The following is a 13,358-nucleotide window of genomic DNA, read 5'->3' on the forward strand; positions in this document are numbered from 1 at the left end:
AGCCTAAAGAGTATAGTCTAAGTAGCATAAGCTGATCTACTAATTTCGTCTCTTATGCTTCTAGCGGCTAACTTTTCTGACATCCCGAGGCGGGGCAAAAAGAACTCTACGATATCCACTTGAATGTCGCTTTCCACGAATCAGATTATACCGCTTCTTCCATTCCCCCGCTTCAAGTCCCCTTGAGGAAAGAGCCTGGGAAGGCGAGATCACGGTTGGGAGGTAAGAAGGTTTGGGCAGGTACAGCCTACAGGACGCGTGCGGAGTGAGGATCCCGTCATTTCTCTCCGCATTATAGATCCATCTTAGTTGAACCGGACTGGGAAAGTCGCCCATGAAGCATGTGAAGCCAACTGCTTATTTTCTTTCCATTGGCATCGATGTCTTTTCCCTACAGTCTCACAACAACTTATAATAGTCTTCATTCAAGCGACTCTTGCAGCTCCGGTTAACCGACTGACGAGCCCCAGCTCTGGCAGTCTGTCCACTTCTAAGGGTAGCTCCCGAGTCCACCTCGGCCCACCTCAAATTGCCCCGGTCATCACGGCGCCACTTCCCATCCGCCCGAGGCACAAAGCCAGCAGAAAGCGAAGAGAATAGTGAGAAGACTGGTGTCAGACCAAGAGGAGGGATCAGCTCATAAATAGTATTCATAAGAAACTATTCATGCGTATCGGCAATTCACGGTATTGGTCGAAATTCCTACGTTAGGTGCCCTGATGACAGGTCACCCATCCATTCCTCTACTATTTAGTGCTGTACAGGCCTATTTATCCTCGGGCGATTGTACTCCTTCTCCCGCTTGACATTATCCCGGACCGCGAGGTCAAACACGGCCGGTCTTTCGCGCGCGTATATGCTGTTCGCCATTTCGTCGCTTCTTGCTGTGCCTTGGCCTATCCCCTGTTTTGGCCTCTGTTCACGTCGCTCACACGACTGTTGGGGAGCTCGTTCGTTCTCACATCGTGCCGACACACGAGACCAGCCACAAGGGCTCTGGGAAAATCACCCTTACGCCCAACATCCATCTCACATTTGACCATGCAGAACGGGGCCAGCAAGATGTCGGGCGACGGCTCGGTAGAGAATCGCCCGCCTTCCACAGAGGCAGATAGTGATGAAGCCAACCAATTCCATAGTGAGGACGAAGACCACGGCGACCACGAAACTCTCTGTCGTAATGGGAAGAGGAAGCGTCCTGTCTCAGTCTCGTAAGTCCAGCTCCCGTCTCTGCTTGCTACCTACACACTTTTCCCACCCATACAAACAACCGCCTCAGACTCTGGTCGGGTCCATGTCTCAAGTTGAGGATTTGTTTTGTCCTCTTGGCAGATCTCCAATTCGATAATCATGCTGGAGTCTTATCTACATTTCCTATACTCTCTTATCAACACCATGCCGTCTGAGGCCACTTCATCGCCCCTTCCCTTGACCTCCCCGCTCCCTGCAAATCTTGAACACTATACCACATTGCAGATTCAATCTGCTTTGTCTGCAACTGTACAAGATTTCGCCGACACTGAAGCTAATATTGCCGTGCCCAGATGTGAGCTGTGTAAGCAAAGAAAAGTATGCACCATCTATTTATCCCTTGGTCTCTGCCTTGAACATGCTGACTTAAAATCATCTTCCAGGTCAAGTGTGATCGCGGCCAACCATCATGTGGGTGGTGCAGCCGCAATGGCGCTGTATGTGAATACAAGGAGCGCAAAAAGCCTGGCTTAAGGGCGGGCTATGGACGCGAACTTGAGCAGCGCCTCGACAAACTCGAAGAAATTTTGCGCTCTCATGCTGAGATTATTCATGGTTCTCTGGTGTCCAATACAAACCCAATGTTTGCTGCCAGTATTCGACAAAGCAATCCAAGCCTCACTAGTGAACAAGGAACACCGCGGGATACTCATCCCAACCTCTTCCGACCATCTGAACCAGTTCGCACACCTCAAACAGACCCAGCCTTGTTTGGGCAGAAGGCTCATGGCTCAAACTTTGCACCAAGTACCCAAAGTCTTGATTTCAGCATTGGGCATACACCCAAGATGAACGATGGGTACCATGGCCAGAACAGATCATCGTTTTCAGGCGCGGCAGCGCCATCACAGTTATCGCCCATACAGCATAACAACGCCACTCAAGAATATTATACTTCAGTACAACCAAATATCCATTCGCCTACAGCGCCGCTATCCTCGGCAGCAGGAGCTTCAGCCCCTGACCGTGATATGCCGCCATACGATCTTCTCTACGCACTAGTAGACCTCTACTTTAAGCACATCAACACGTGGTGCCCTATTCTCCATCGCAAAACAACTCTAGATAGCCTCTTCGGGCCATCTGCGCTTGATGAAACAGATCGAGTTCTACTACATGCGATTGTAGCAACAACTATGCGCTTCTCGACGGATGCAAGGTTAACCGAGGAGCGGCGAGAACACTACCACAGGGTTTCCAAAGAACGCGTCCTACTCTATGGTATGGAGAACTCTTCAGTCAAGGCTTTGCAAGCCCTCGTTATCCTAGCGCTTGATCTTTGTGGAAGCAGTAATGGCCCGCCGGGATGGAACATTATGGCCCTCATTACCCGATCTGTTGTGCAACTTGGTCTAGCTGTTGAGGTCACCTCATCAACCGTGTCGCCTCATTACCTGTCAATCTATACGCTTCGGGCTATGACGCTATCGGAACCCAAGGATTTTATTGAGGAAGAGGCCAGACGCCGGTTGTTCTGGATGATATACCTGCTTGACAGATATGCAACTCTTGCCACTGCTTTCGAATTCGCTCTGGATGACAAAGAGATCGACAGGACGCTACCATGTCGCGATGACCTATGGATAAAGAATCAAAAAGTCGATACCCGATGGTTCACAACCGACCTGCACTCCGGTTCTCCGGGACATGACATCGACCAGCCCGAGAACCTAGGCGCATTTGCTTACTATATCGAGATACTCGGCATTCTCTCCAAGATACACAAGTTTCTCAAGCAGCCGGTTGATATCAGCGCTTTAAGTGATGTGGAACAATGGCAGATGAGATACAAGGAACTGGACAACATGTTGACATCTTGGAAATTTAGCCTTCCTGGGGAGTTTGGCAACATGGCCAAGCTATTCAACCCTGGGAGCAAGAACATCAATTGTGCTTGGGTAATGCTTCATGCCACATATCACACAGCCGTCATTCGTCTTCACTCGTCAGCTGCCTATCCTACAACGAGGTCTCCCATCTTCACACCATCCTACAGCGCATCACAGAGATGCCATGGTGCGGTTGAGAACGTCGCCGCACTTGGGGAATTTGTCGTGAACAATGGAATGCTAGCAAAGTTGGGGCCTCCTTTTGCCTTCACCCTCTGGGTTTCAGCGCGCCTGCTCCTTGTTCATGGCTCGACGGTTGAGCGCAAGCTATCGCCACAGCTTCCGTTTTTCGTCGAGAGTCTACGCGAAATGGGACGGTACTGGCCCGTCGCAGCTCGGTACTCCCAACTTTTACAGAGGGTCCTTGATGAGCATCACGACAGTGAACGACAAGGGGACGGCATTACCCCCAGCTCGGTCAAAATACTGTCTGACATGCGACGTACGGCGTTCGACCTAGATTTTCTCATTTCACGCCAGCCGAAGCAATCAGGTGGTACAGCTCTCAGCAGACTACCAAGCGTTACGCCAGCAAGGACGCCAGCACCTAATGAGCTCGAGTATCTTGATGTATTCGATTTCTTCAACGTGCCCCGTCTTCCTTTTGGTGGTGAGAATATATCCAGTGCCAACAGCGCCCTAGCGCCACCAGGTACTGATATGGATGCATCCAACGACAGCGGTACAGGTTTGGGAGCATCCAACGAGTTCAACATCACCAATTTTATGGTTGACGCCAACAGTGACTGGCTTTTCAAACAAGAAGGCGGTCCCAAGTACATGGCAGCTACATAAGATGCGTCCCACAGCAGGACGGGTTATTGTTATGTTTGTTAGAAATTGGTTTGAGTTCTGGATGAGTTTAACTATCGATACCCATTTTTTTGCATATTCGCGATTTGTTGATGGAAGAGACAAGGATGGGAACTTATTACTTATTTGGCATTATGCGGATAAGTCGGAGACATAATGGTATCAAGATTGAAGACGTGGTGGAATTCGAGCCTAGGGACTATGTATGAATAACGGGTTCATGACAGCAAAAGCATTCATAACAGTATTAGTCAGTCATGTCATAACAAGATATCGTTGAGGCAATGAATCCGCAAGTTTTGGCTTGGACGACTGAGAAATGAAAAACGGGAAGTTGCTCCTCCTTATCAAACAAGGAAAACAAAATACACGCCTGGTTAAACTAATCCTCTACGGGGGTATTGTAAATATTGCCAGTGCAGTACTGAACCCAACCATCAAGGTTAATCTTTTTGATGACAGTGCTGAAGCCGTCGGTGCCCTTGGCCTTGCCTTTCTTGGAGCAAATCATCTTGCGGTCGGCCTCCTTGACCTTTGGCGCACCCTTGGGGTATTCAATATTGAATACGGGCTTCTTGGCCTTGATAAAGGCAGCAAATGTCTCGCACTCGGAGTACTCAACACACTGCTCATTGACTGAGAACTGGACGTAGGGCAGAACAGACTTGATGATATCGCCAGCATTCTTGAGCCCGGTCGACATATTGTACTTGGCGGCTTCGGTAGCAAGGAACTTGACGTAGTCGATAGAGTCCTTCTGGGTTAAGCCAAGGCCATTATCGTTTTGCTGTGGTCGTATTAGATTCAGTGCTTCAATTGATAGCAGTGGTGACTTACATAACCATCGACATTGTCAGGATCGATAGCATCGCAACCCTTCTCGGCAGCATACTTGATGCGCTTCTTCATGATGTTGCGAACGTTCTTGCTCCTAAGGTTAATCCATTTCTCGTCAGGCCACCCGTCCATCGTCTTGCCCAAATCAGCTTTCTTGAACTGGTTTTTGTCATCACGCCAGTTCTCCCAAGATCCAGCACTGAAATAGCAGATGACCTTCTTCCCAGCTTTGTGCAGCGCCGCAAACGTCTCAGCATCGTTGTCGTAGAGGTCCAGATCATATATGCCAACATTGGGCTTGAGGTTCTTGGCGGTTCCGTCCTTGTTGAGCTTGAGAGGCTTGAGAAGGATGATCTGCCAGGTGGCACCGACCTTTGGCTGCCATAGACTGCCGCGTGCCTTGAGATAGGGCTCTGTCGAGTCGTCACTCTCTATGCTAGAGGTATCATGTCTGTCGTTTCCTCCCTTTCCTCGGGTAAGGCCAACTCCTAGGCCAACTGACAGAGCAATAATCACAGCGAGGGTCACGCCGATGGCCGTAAGCTTCTTCCATAGCGGCAAAGATTTCCTCATCTTTTCCACTTCCCTTTTCTCCGAGGTGACGACCTCTGTGGCTGGTTTTGAGGCCATGGTCGTGATTGTGATTGTGGTGTAAATGAGGAAATAAGCGAGTATGACGACCAGTTAGCTACCCGTTCATGGCTCCCAACGTGCTTATTATAGAGAAAAGAAGAAGAAAATATCAAGAAAAAGGAATCTCAGGAACATGCCAGACACTCGAGCTCTAATCCCCATCCGGCCCGTGAGCAAGCCAAAAGGGTTTCAAGGTCGAGGGCGGAGCATTTGTGCATGGATTCAATGGTCAGACCGTATCAACTCATGAAATTCGGTAGGAGCATCCAGGAATACCGCTAGCAATATTACTCTGCACTCTTGGTTGGTCAACGAGCTTGCGAGAAGTGGCGTTTTTGCCTGTAGAAGAAACCCCAAGCCCAATGTGGAAATCTCCTGGGATCCACGGGCACTGCGGCAGGCTGAGTTGATGTCAGCACCAAGCCACTAGCTTACGATCTAGAACGAGCTGAGGATTCAGTAGGCAGCCCATGCAGTCAAGCAAGGTCCCTCCATCCCATTGTCTGATGAATGTGCTGGCGAGTTATCCTTCTTAGTGAAAAAAAGTGAATTGTCTGATGAATACCAGTTCCGTGCCTGCGTGTCTAGCAGTCACAGGGCTTCGGGACCATCCGAATTGATTGGAGACATCCAAAGCTTGGAGTTATAGAGATCAACGTCTTTATTTGCTGTGTTGCAGATCGCCGCATTTGAAACATTCCGTCTCGTCTTGGCTGTCAATAATTTCTTTCATCCTGTGTACTTTCTGTTAAGTCGGGAACTGGCTCGTACTTACAGAATGTCCAAGCTCTTGACATGACTAAATTATACAAGGTACATGCTCCTACAGTTGTTTGGCGATAGCGTTTATTTAAGAAGAGTGTTTTACCTTCAGTTGGTTCTATTTTCCTTGGCCTGTTTGGGATAGGAACGTAGACAATGTTTACGCAGCAAGAGACGACAACGAGACAACGAGACACTCGTCAAAGAGAGAATTCAACACCAAGGTACTCTTTAAATCCGAGTCCTTTCAAAGAGGTAGGTTGTCATAAGTCACGTCACTTGTATTCATTAGTACCTTAGTAGATACCTCGTATCGCGCTCCGTCCTACCCTATAGACAGAAACTTGGTGCTCAATATCTCAACGATTATCATGAGGCCACCCAAATCGAATGAATCTAGCCTAAAACTAATGGCCGTGAGCAGTAGGCATAGTTTGTCCATCACATTCCGACAGCATATCGATTCCATGAACCGGAGCATTCCTCTGACTCCACTCACAGCTTCCGTAGCTGAATGATATATATCCAAAGAGTGGCAAGATTTACAAACGGCTAGTCAGCAACCAACAAACATAATTCACCATAACTCCCATTGTATGGGCTCACAAAGCTCACCTATGATGCCGCAAATTCATCGAAATCGAGTCTGAAAGTTCAATTACCTCCAACATGATACCAAATGTCTAACGAGCAATTTAGCCTAAGAGCTTTCCTCTAGTCCATCTATAACCATTTCAGGTCGAGGTTGTCCGAGATAGAGCCCTGAATAGGAAACTCGGCGACCAAGACTCCGAAAAGGACAGCAACACGTTGAATTCAATATGCGATGATATTGAGCATAAATAAGATACTTGGAGATAAGGGAAAATGTTGTGAAAGTAGACCAATTGCTTCTCTTGTTGATGTCGTGGACCGCTGCTTCGTAAGCACCAATATCAGTATCATACCACATCACACCACTATGAAGACGTTCTCAACTCAAGTCATGGCCGTTTCGGCTTTGCTGGCAGGGCTTTCTCAATCGTTTGAGATGAGGCGACCTCCACCAGTTGAGCTTGTCAAAGGCTTCGACTGGGCAGATCCATTCACGCTCAATTCCATGGCGGCATTCCAGCCAAGATGTGACGACAAGAAACAGTTCGAGGTTTTGGAGTATACTCTCGCAGAGTTGATGGAGCCTCCCCCGAAGGGATTGAAGCCTTGGGCCAAGGGTCTCAAAGCAGTCTTCGCCAACAGAGAGTACCCTGGAGGATGGCTCGGCCTGGATCCCCACGCTGGTGGTCGCAGCGTGTTGCTGATGAACTATGATCGAATTCCTCTCGTGGTTCGTGAATGGATTGAACAACAGGAGCGAACCGACGGTGAGGGCAAGGCCCTTTTCGCTGTGCTCGAGAAACCAAAGAACGACGAAGACGAGATTGAAGAGGTCGTCAAGTTTCCCGAAGCTGACAAGATCAATCGGGCAAATGACAAAGACAAGGTTGCCGTTTTTGCGCCCGGTGCTTTATACGGCATCCTTCCCCTCTGGGCAGCGGAAGCAAGTGAATGCAAAGGTAAGATGAGATGCCCAGTCTGGTCCTGTGTCTGGCGTGCAATAACTTATAACAAAATTGCAGATCAACTTGTCGACTTGTCGAAGTACAGCCCGCAGCCCGCGGATGGCGGAGTTGTCGCTTGGGTTTTACATTCGGAGCGTCAGTCGGATCAAAAGACAAAGGTTGACATCAGAGTCCAGGCTCTAAAGGGAAAGAAAGCCATGAGCGGTCAAGAGCAAGGCCAGGCGAAAACAGCATCGAGGGAAGAGTTGTAGGGTTGATGTTCATAGTAACTGTATTTCCTAAGTACCCAGGTAGCGTTCAAATGCATCGAGTTCCAGTTATGATAATACCACCGACATGATGTGAGGTTTTTTATGATCTGCCATGACTCTTTCTCTACCCACCTACCCACCTACCTACTAACCTAATGCACAAAGAGTTTTTCGCTGCCACTCTGTCCGATCGAGGCAGCGTCGAGGGGGGAAAGTAGAGAAAAAAAGAAAGCAATATCGGGCATCTGGCGTCAAGGTTTGTTTGTTCCTGCCTTAGGTAAAGATTTCTTGCGTCCATAACCCGGATGGATGGCAATGTGGACTGTCAGTTTCAGCCACCACGATCTGAACTGTCCTCGGATCCTTTTCCGACCTCGCAGGTAAGCCTTGAATATAAATGCTTCCCCTCATGTCTTTGACCGCTGTTCTAGAGTTCGGATCATAACCCAGGTATTGCAGGGCCAAAAAGATCCTGGTCCGGTTCGTTGGGCCGGGCATTTGTTCTATAATAAAGGTACTGTACTTGCGCACACACCGCCTTCGGGTATGATGCATCAGATCGACGCCAGCTTCACGATACAGACCTGTTTGAGTTGTCATGATATGGGTCTGGATGTCATGAAGAGTCATTTACTGTACCGTACCTAGCTAGTGCAGCAATATGCGGTGGCCATCGTATGATGAATGACAAAAAAGCATGTGAAAATGCTGTCCAAGTCAAGCAAGTCAGCAAGAAAGCACGCACGCATGCGAGCCTTACCGTCGTTTTTAGGTTCAACAGAGGCCATTAATTCAATCTAAGGCTTCATCAAAGAGCATCAACCAACCTCTTCACGTGAAGGAACCTATTGGGTACGATACCACCAATAGAGCCTAGCCTGGCTAAGGGGGTGGCAGAAAATTTGAGACAAAAGCCTAGAGCACAGAAAATAAACAACACAAGAGAGTGTCTAGAATGGAATGAAATGACTATATTATTTTGTCTCCTAACCAGGTTAGCTGTATCAGCGTTTTTCAACCTACCTAGGTACCCGCCTAGGCATCTACGAATTACCTCTACTGAGCTACCTCACCACCGCTAAGTGTCCCATTTGTAGACCTTACAAGGTTAGCTCAGGCACTCGTGGCAATGTGTCGCTACTAAATAACCCCAGTATCGCATCCAATAGCTTCCGGTGGGTGATGATGTTCTCCAAACAGATCAGAACCGCGTCCGTGCAATTCACCGATTGCGCTTATCTTCAGATGCGATGTGGTTCGCAATGACAATGGCGGGAAAGGGCATTCACATCACCAGCTGGTCATGTCGAAGACAATCAAATTCGTTGTAGTCAGCCACCACTTCTCGGGGCACGACAGCTTATAAATGTCCCGGATGCGGTCTATTGCAGAGGAGCCGGGTGGTGAAGGAAACAACCGACCGACCTACAAGTCTACCCGCCCGGGCAACTTTCGCCAATCAACCCGACCGCCAGAGCAGACACCAGGATCTCCATGTCGTCAGAAAAGGTCCCACAGCTCTCGAGCTGCATCTGTGAGAGTCCACCTGTTGTAGATTTGACACTGCAGATGGATGATGTACGTTCATGGGTCTTCCCAGACAATCGAGCATTGTACCTGACGAGGAATCGGAATTTTTCATGATTAAGAGAGATCTATTAAAGGGAAGCGTCGAATCGGACTGTTTGTTACCAGCACATCAGTGATTGAAAACGTTGAATGATTTCGGTGAAATTCAACTTGGAGGCTGGGGGTAACGAGGACAGTCAAACGAGGTACCTTTCTCTTAGATGCGTTGTACAGTACAAGGGACAAAGACCCAAGCTTGGCTGATCCATCGAGACGTACTCGTACCCAGGGCGTTGCATTGCATTGCATTGCATCGCATTGCATGCATGGCCTCGCTCGCATCACAAGCGGTCTTTGATACCTGATAACAACCTCAATCATCTCAATCTGGGTTGCGACTCACATTCTCTTCCTTTAGTTGCTGCTGCTTCAGCTACTGCTCCTGCCGCCGCTGCACATCATCACCGATTCTGCACACAATCGAAGTCGAATAACCCCCCGGGCCCACATGCTCTCCAATTGCTTCTTTCATCAATACCATCAACACCATCTTTACTGGTACCTACTACCACCACCACCACTACTACCTACTATCTGTACCTCCTCTATCTTTGCATCTTGTTCCTCTACTTTCCGCTTTCGAAACTTCTTCTATGACCTTCTCTCAAGTTCCCCAGATCAAAACCTATCTGCTCACCGTATCGACTTTACGTCTCGCTGCAATAATCACCCTGTTCTGCATCCGGCGAAGGCAAAACCATCTTCTCAAACAGCCTAGAATCAATCCCTGTATCAATCGTTCCGGTCGATGCGGTCGCAGCACCCTTGATTTGTACCGACTGTACCTTTTCCTCGTGTCGTTACTACTGCCCCGTAGCAGTGGCCGCCGCCGCCGCCGACAATCTTTAATTTCGCTCCAGTGCCCCCCAGCCTTGTTAACCAACGCCAAACCGGTCCTGTCCTGGTGCCTTCCCGTCTCGTCAACGAACTGGTTCTTCTCCCAGCCCAACATCTCTCCCACAAACAAAACAAAATCCCACTCAAACTCGAGACGCAACAAACGACAGTCGCAGTCACAGTCACCCTACCTCAAATCATTCCTACGTTCTCTCGATTCCCACACGAAGCCTCCATTGCAGTTCACAAAACATATTTCAGTCATGGGCAGCTTCACCTTCAAGTGGTAAGTCGCAAACTTCACAGTACGGCGCTGCTTCGCGCAACTTCGCCTAACCTCCGAGTCGCAATTTATCTACCTCTGCGCACAACAACGCATTGGGCTTTGTATGGGAACAAGCTTGCTCCCATGCGTGTGCCTCTCAATGCTGCTTCGCGTTGCAGTTACGAATTGTGTCAATTTGTCCACGTCTGAGACAATCAAGACTGACCGTAAACTTTGTACAGGGAACATCCCGCCGAAGAGGTTTACGTGACCGGCACTTTCGACAACTGGACCAAGAGCGTGAGGCTCGAGAAGGAGGGCGATGTTTTCTCCAAGACTGTCGAACTGAAGGAGCCTGAGGGCAAGATTTACTACAAGGTACGTCAGCGTCAGCGAGCAACGACCCGCAACGCCAACAAGCTACTCTCCTTTTCCCTCCCAATATTCACTCTGCATTTCACCCCATTTGAAAACTCCCATGTCCTGTTGCCATGACCGCCAGCGCCGAACCAATGCTATCCCTTTCGCGTTGCGCTGGAGTCATCCAAACACAGGAATAAGTTCATTGCTACTAGTCGGACTTCTGCGCGGATGGTGCTGCCAAAGCAAGACAGGAGATAGCAGCCATGCCCATGCCGCTCAGGAACCTGTGCTTTACGGTCATTGTTATCGTCAGAGCTCTTTTAAGCCTAAAAAGCTTGGAGGCGCAATGGTGGTGGCTGCCGTAATCTCAGGCCCCTGTCCAAGGATTTTTTTTTCTTGCAAGTCTCCTACGCTGCCAGGATCGGGGGTTGGGCCCCTGGTTCATTTCCCTGGCTGTCATGTCATGGGTTCTCCGTGGCCCATTTGGCATCTCGCACCATCCCCAACCAAAAACCCCCACGGCTGGGTATGACGCAAGGCGACCACGATCGCGACGGTTCTGGAATGCGTTAGTGAGCGGAGAGCGCTATAACCCGCCCATGTCAATGCTTTTCTTGGTCACGCCTGGTCACGCCGGTAGAATTCTGTGGCGCAAGCCGACCATTGCCTTGCGCAGAGCCAAAGTCCTTTGGTGCTGCCAAGGCGTCTTCGAGTGCACTTGATTTGCTTGCACCCTAGTGTGCCTGCATATCCGACCCGCTCTTGCTCTCAGCTCCGTCCTCCTCTTCGTCATCGCACCAGTTCATTAAACTCACTTTGTCTCCTCTTTCAAAGCCAATTGTTCTTCCTGCACTCTCTCACACTTGTCGCAACCCCTACAAAGACTGTCGCTCACCATTTGATCTAGTTCATCGTTGACGGCAACTGGATCATCAATCAATCAGCACCTAACGAGCCTGATCTTGAGGGCAACGTGAACAACTTCGTTACTCCCGACCAAATTGTCCGCGAAACTCCTGCCGCCGCTATCCTTAATACCGTGACGCTTACGTCCACAACTGCAGCTATGGCTAGCGAACAACCTTTGGAGAACAAGCCCACCGAGTCTACGACTCTGGCCGATAAGGTAGCTGAAGGGAGGATTGCTGAAGACAAGACTACTAGTGCTGACTTTTGAATAGTCTACCCAAGAGGAAAAGCTGCCTCTCGAAACCCCCTCTGACATTCCCGGTGGTTTCCCCATCACCCCCGCGAACGAGCTCGACAAAGTGATTGGTATTAACCCTCTTCCTGCATCCGAGGGTGCAGGAAATCCCATCAAGCTTGAACCCGGCGAGAAAATCCCCGAGTCCATCACCGCTCAAAACATCGATTCTCATGTGAAGCTGGACAACGATTCTTATGAAAAGAGCGACGCTTACCCCGGTATTGAGACCGAGCTTCCTCCTGTTTCCTCTAACACTATTCCCGAGTCCAGCCTCCCCATCATTGGTACGGATGTTCTCGCCTTCAACTCTGCTGCACCTACAGCCACTACCGCCGGTCTTGCTGCTGATGTTCCTCTGGAGTCCAATGGCGCTTTCGTTCCCGAGGTGGTGAGGGAGAGCCAGGAGAAGGCCAATGCTGTAACTGAGGCCAGCACAGACCCTACAGAGGTCAAGGAGAAGACTATGGTCGAGGAGGAGCTCAAGGGCACTGTTCCCGAGGCCCCCGCAACCTCAGTAGGCACCGCTGGTGTTGGTACTGAGAAGTCGGAGAACACTCCTGACACTAGCCTCGCCGCTTTGGCCGCCACTGCCGGAGGTGCTGTCATTGCCGCTGGTCTCGCTGCCAAGGAGTCAGTAGAGGAGAAGGCTATTCCTGCCCTTAACAACGCTACCGACGCCATCGCCGATACCGCCAACAAAAACCTGCCCGACTCAGTTAAGGAGCAGCTTCCTGTCACCGCTCAGGAGACTCTTGCTGCCAAGAACGAGGAGCAGATCCGAAAGGAAGTCTCTCCCGAGGTTCCTGTCGAGGTCAAGGAGTCCCTAATCGAGGCTGGAAAGGCTCCCGAAGCTGCCGCCAACACTGAGGCTGTCGAGGAGAAGAAGCTGGTTGAAGCCGAGCTTCTGAAGGAAGTGAAGCCTGTCACTGGCATTTACGATTCTGTTGTTGAGCAGGAGCAGCCCAAGGAGCAGTCTAAGCAGGTCTCTCCTGAAGTTCCCGTCGCGGTCAAGGATTCTATTGCCGAGGCTGGCAAGGCCCCCGAAGCTGCCGCCAACACTGA

At 49.8% G+C, this 13,358-nt stretch overlaps 4 protein-coding genes across 4 annotated transcripts, besides 3 other annotated features; 3 read left to right on the forward strand and 1 right to left on the reverse strand.

Annotated features, from left to right (window-relative positions):
• Positions 1-1,041: 1,041 nt before the first annotated feature.
• FPSE_12299 (uncharacterized protein) lies at positions 1,042-3,935 on the forward strand (the record flags this gene model as incomplete). Its single annotated transcript, XM_009265416.1, has 3 exons — positions 1,042-1,211; positions 1,477-1,555; positions 1,635-3,935. 3 exons carry the CDS (start codon positions 1,042-1,044, stop codon positions 3,933-3,935), a joined length of 2,550 nt encoding a protein of 849 aa, XP_009263691.1.
• Positions 3,936-4,335: 400 nt separating this feature from the next.
• FPSE_12298 (uncharacterized protein) lies at positions 4,336-5,420 on the reverse strand (the record flags this gene model as incomplete). Its single annotated transcript, XM_009265415.1, has 2 exons — positions 4,336-4,740; positions 4,791-5,420. The coding sequence occupies 2 exons, from the start codon at positions 5,418-5,420 to the stop codon at positions 4,336-4,338; spliced, it is 1,035 nt and encodes a 344-aa protein (XP_009263690.1).
• Positions 5,421-7,146: 1,726 nt separating this feature from the next.
• Positions 7,147-7,995, forward strand: FPSE_12297 (uncharacterized protein; the record flags this gene model as incomplete). Its single annotated transcript, XM_009265414.1, has 2 exons — positions 7,147-7,738; positions 7,802-7,995. 2 exons carry the CDS (start codon positions 7,147-7,149, stop codon positions 7,993-7,995), a joined length of 786 nt encoding a protein of 261 aa, XP_009263689.1.
• A 124-nt stretch (positions 7,996-8,119) lies between these two features.
• Positions 8,120-8,150: a microsatellite.
• A 1,704-nt stretch (positions 8,151-9,854) lies between these two features.
• Positions 9,855-9,888: a microsatellite.
• Positions 9,889-9,981: 93 nt separating this feature from the next.
• Positions 9,982-10,019: a microsatellite.
• Positions 10,020-10,724: 705 nt separating this feature from the next.
• On the forward strand, positions 10,725-13,302 carry FPSE_12296 (uncharacterized protein; the record flags this gene model as incomplete). Its single annotated transcript, XM_009265413.1, has 4 exons — positions 10,725-10,747; positions 10,969-11,104; positions 11,997-12,215; positions 12,271-13,302. Coding segments are annotated over 4 exons (1,410 nt in total), but the record flags the coding sequence as incomplete, so codon positions are not given.
• Positions 13,303-13,358: the final 56 nt, after the last annotated feature.

This window comes from Fusarium pseudograminearum, chromosome 1, assembly GCF_000303195.2.
Source record: "Fusarium pseudograminearum CS3096 chromosome 1, whole genome shotgun sequence".
Classification (NCBI taxonomy): Eukaryota; Fungi; Ascomycota; class Sordariomycetes; order Hypocreales; family Nectriaceae; genus Fusarium; species Fusarium pseudograminearum.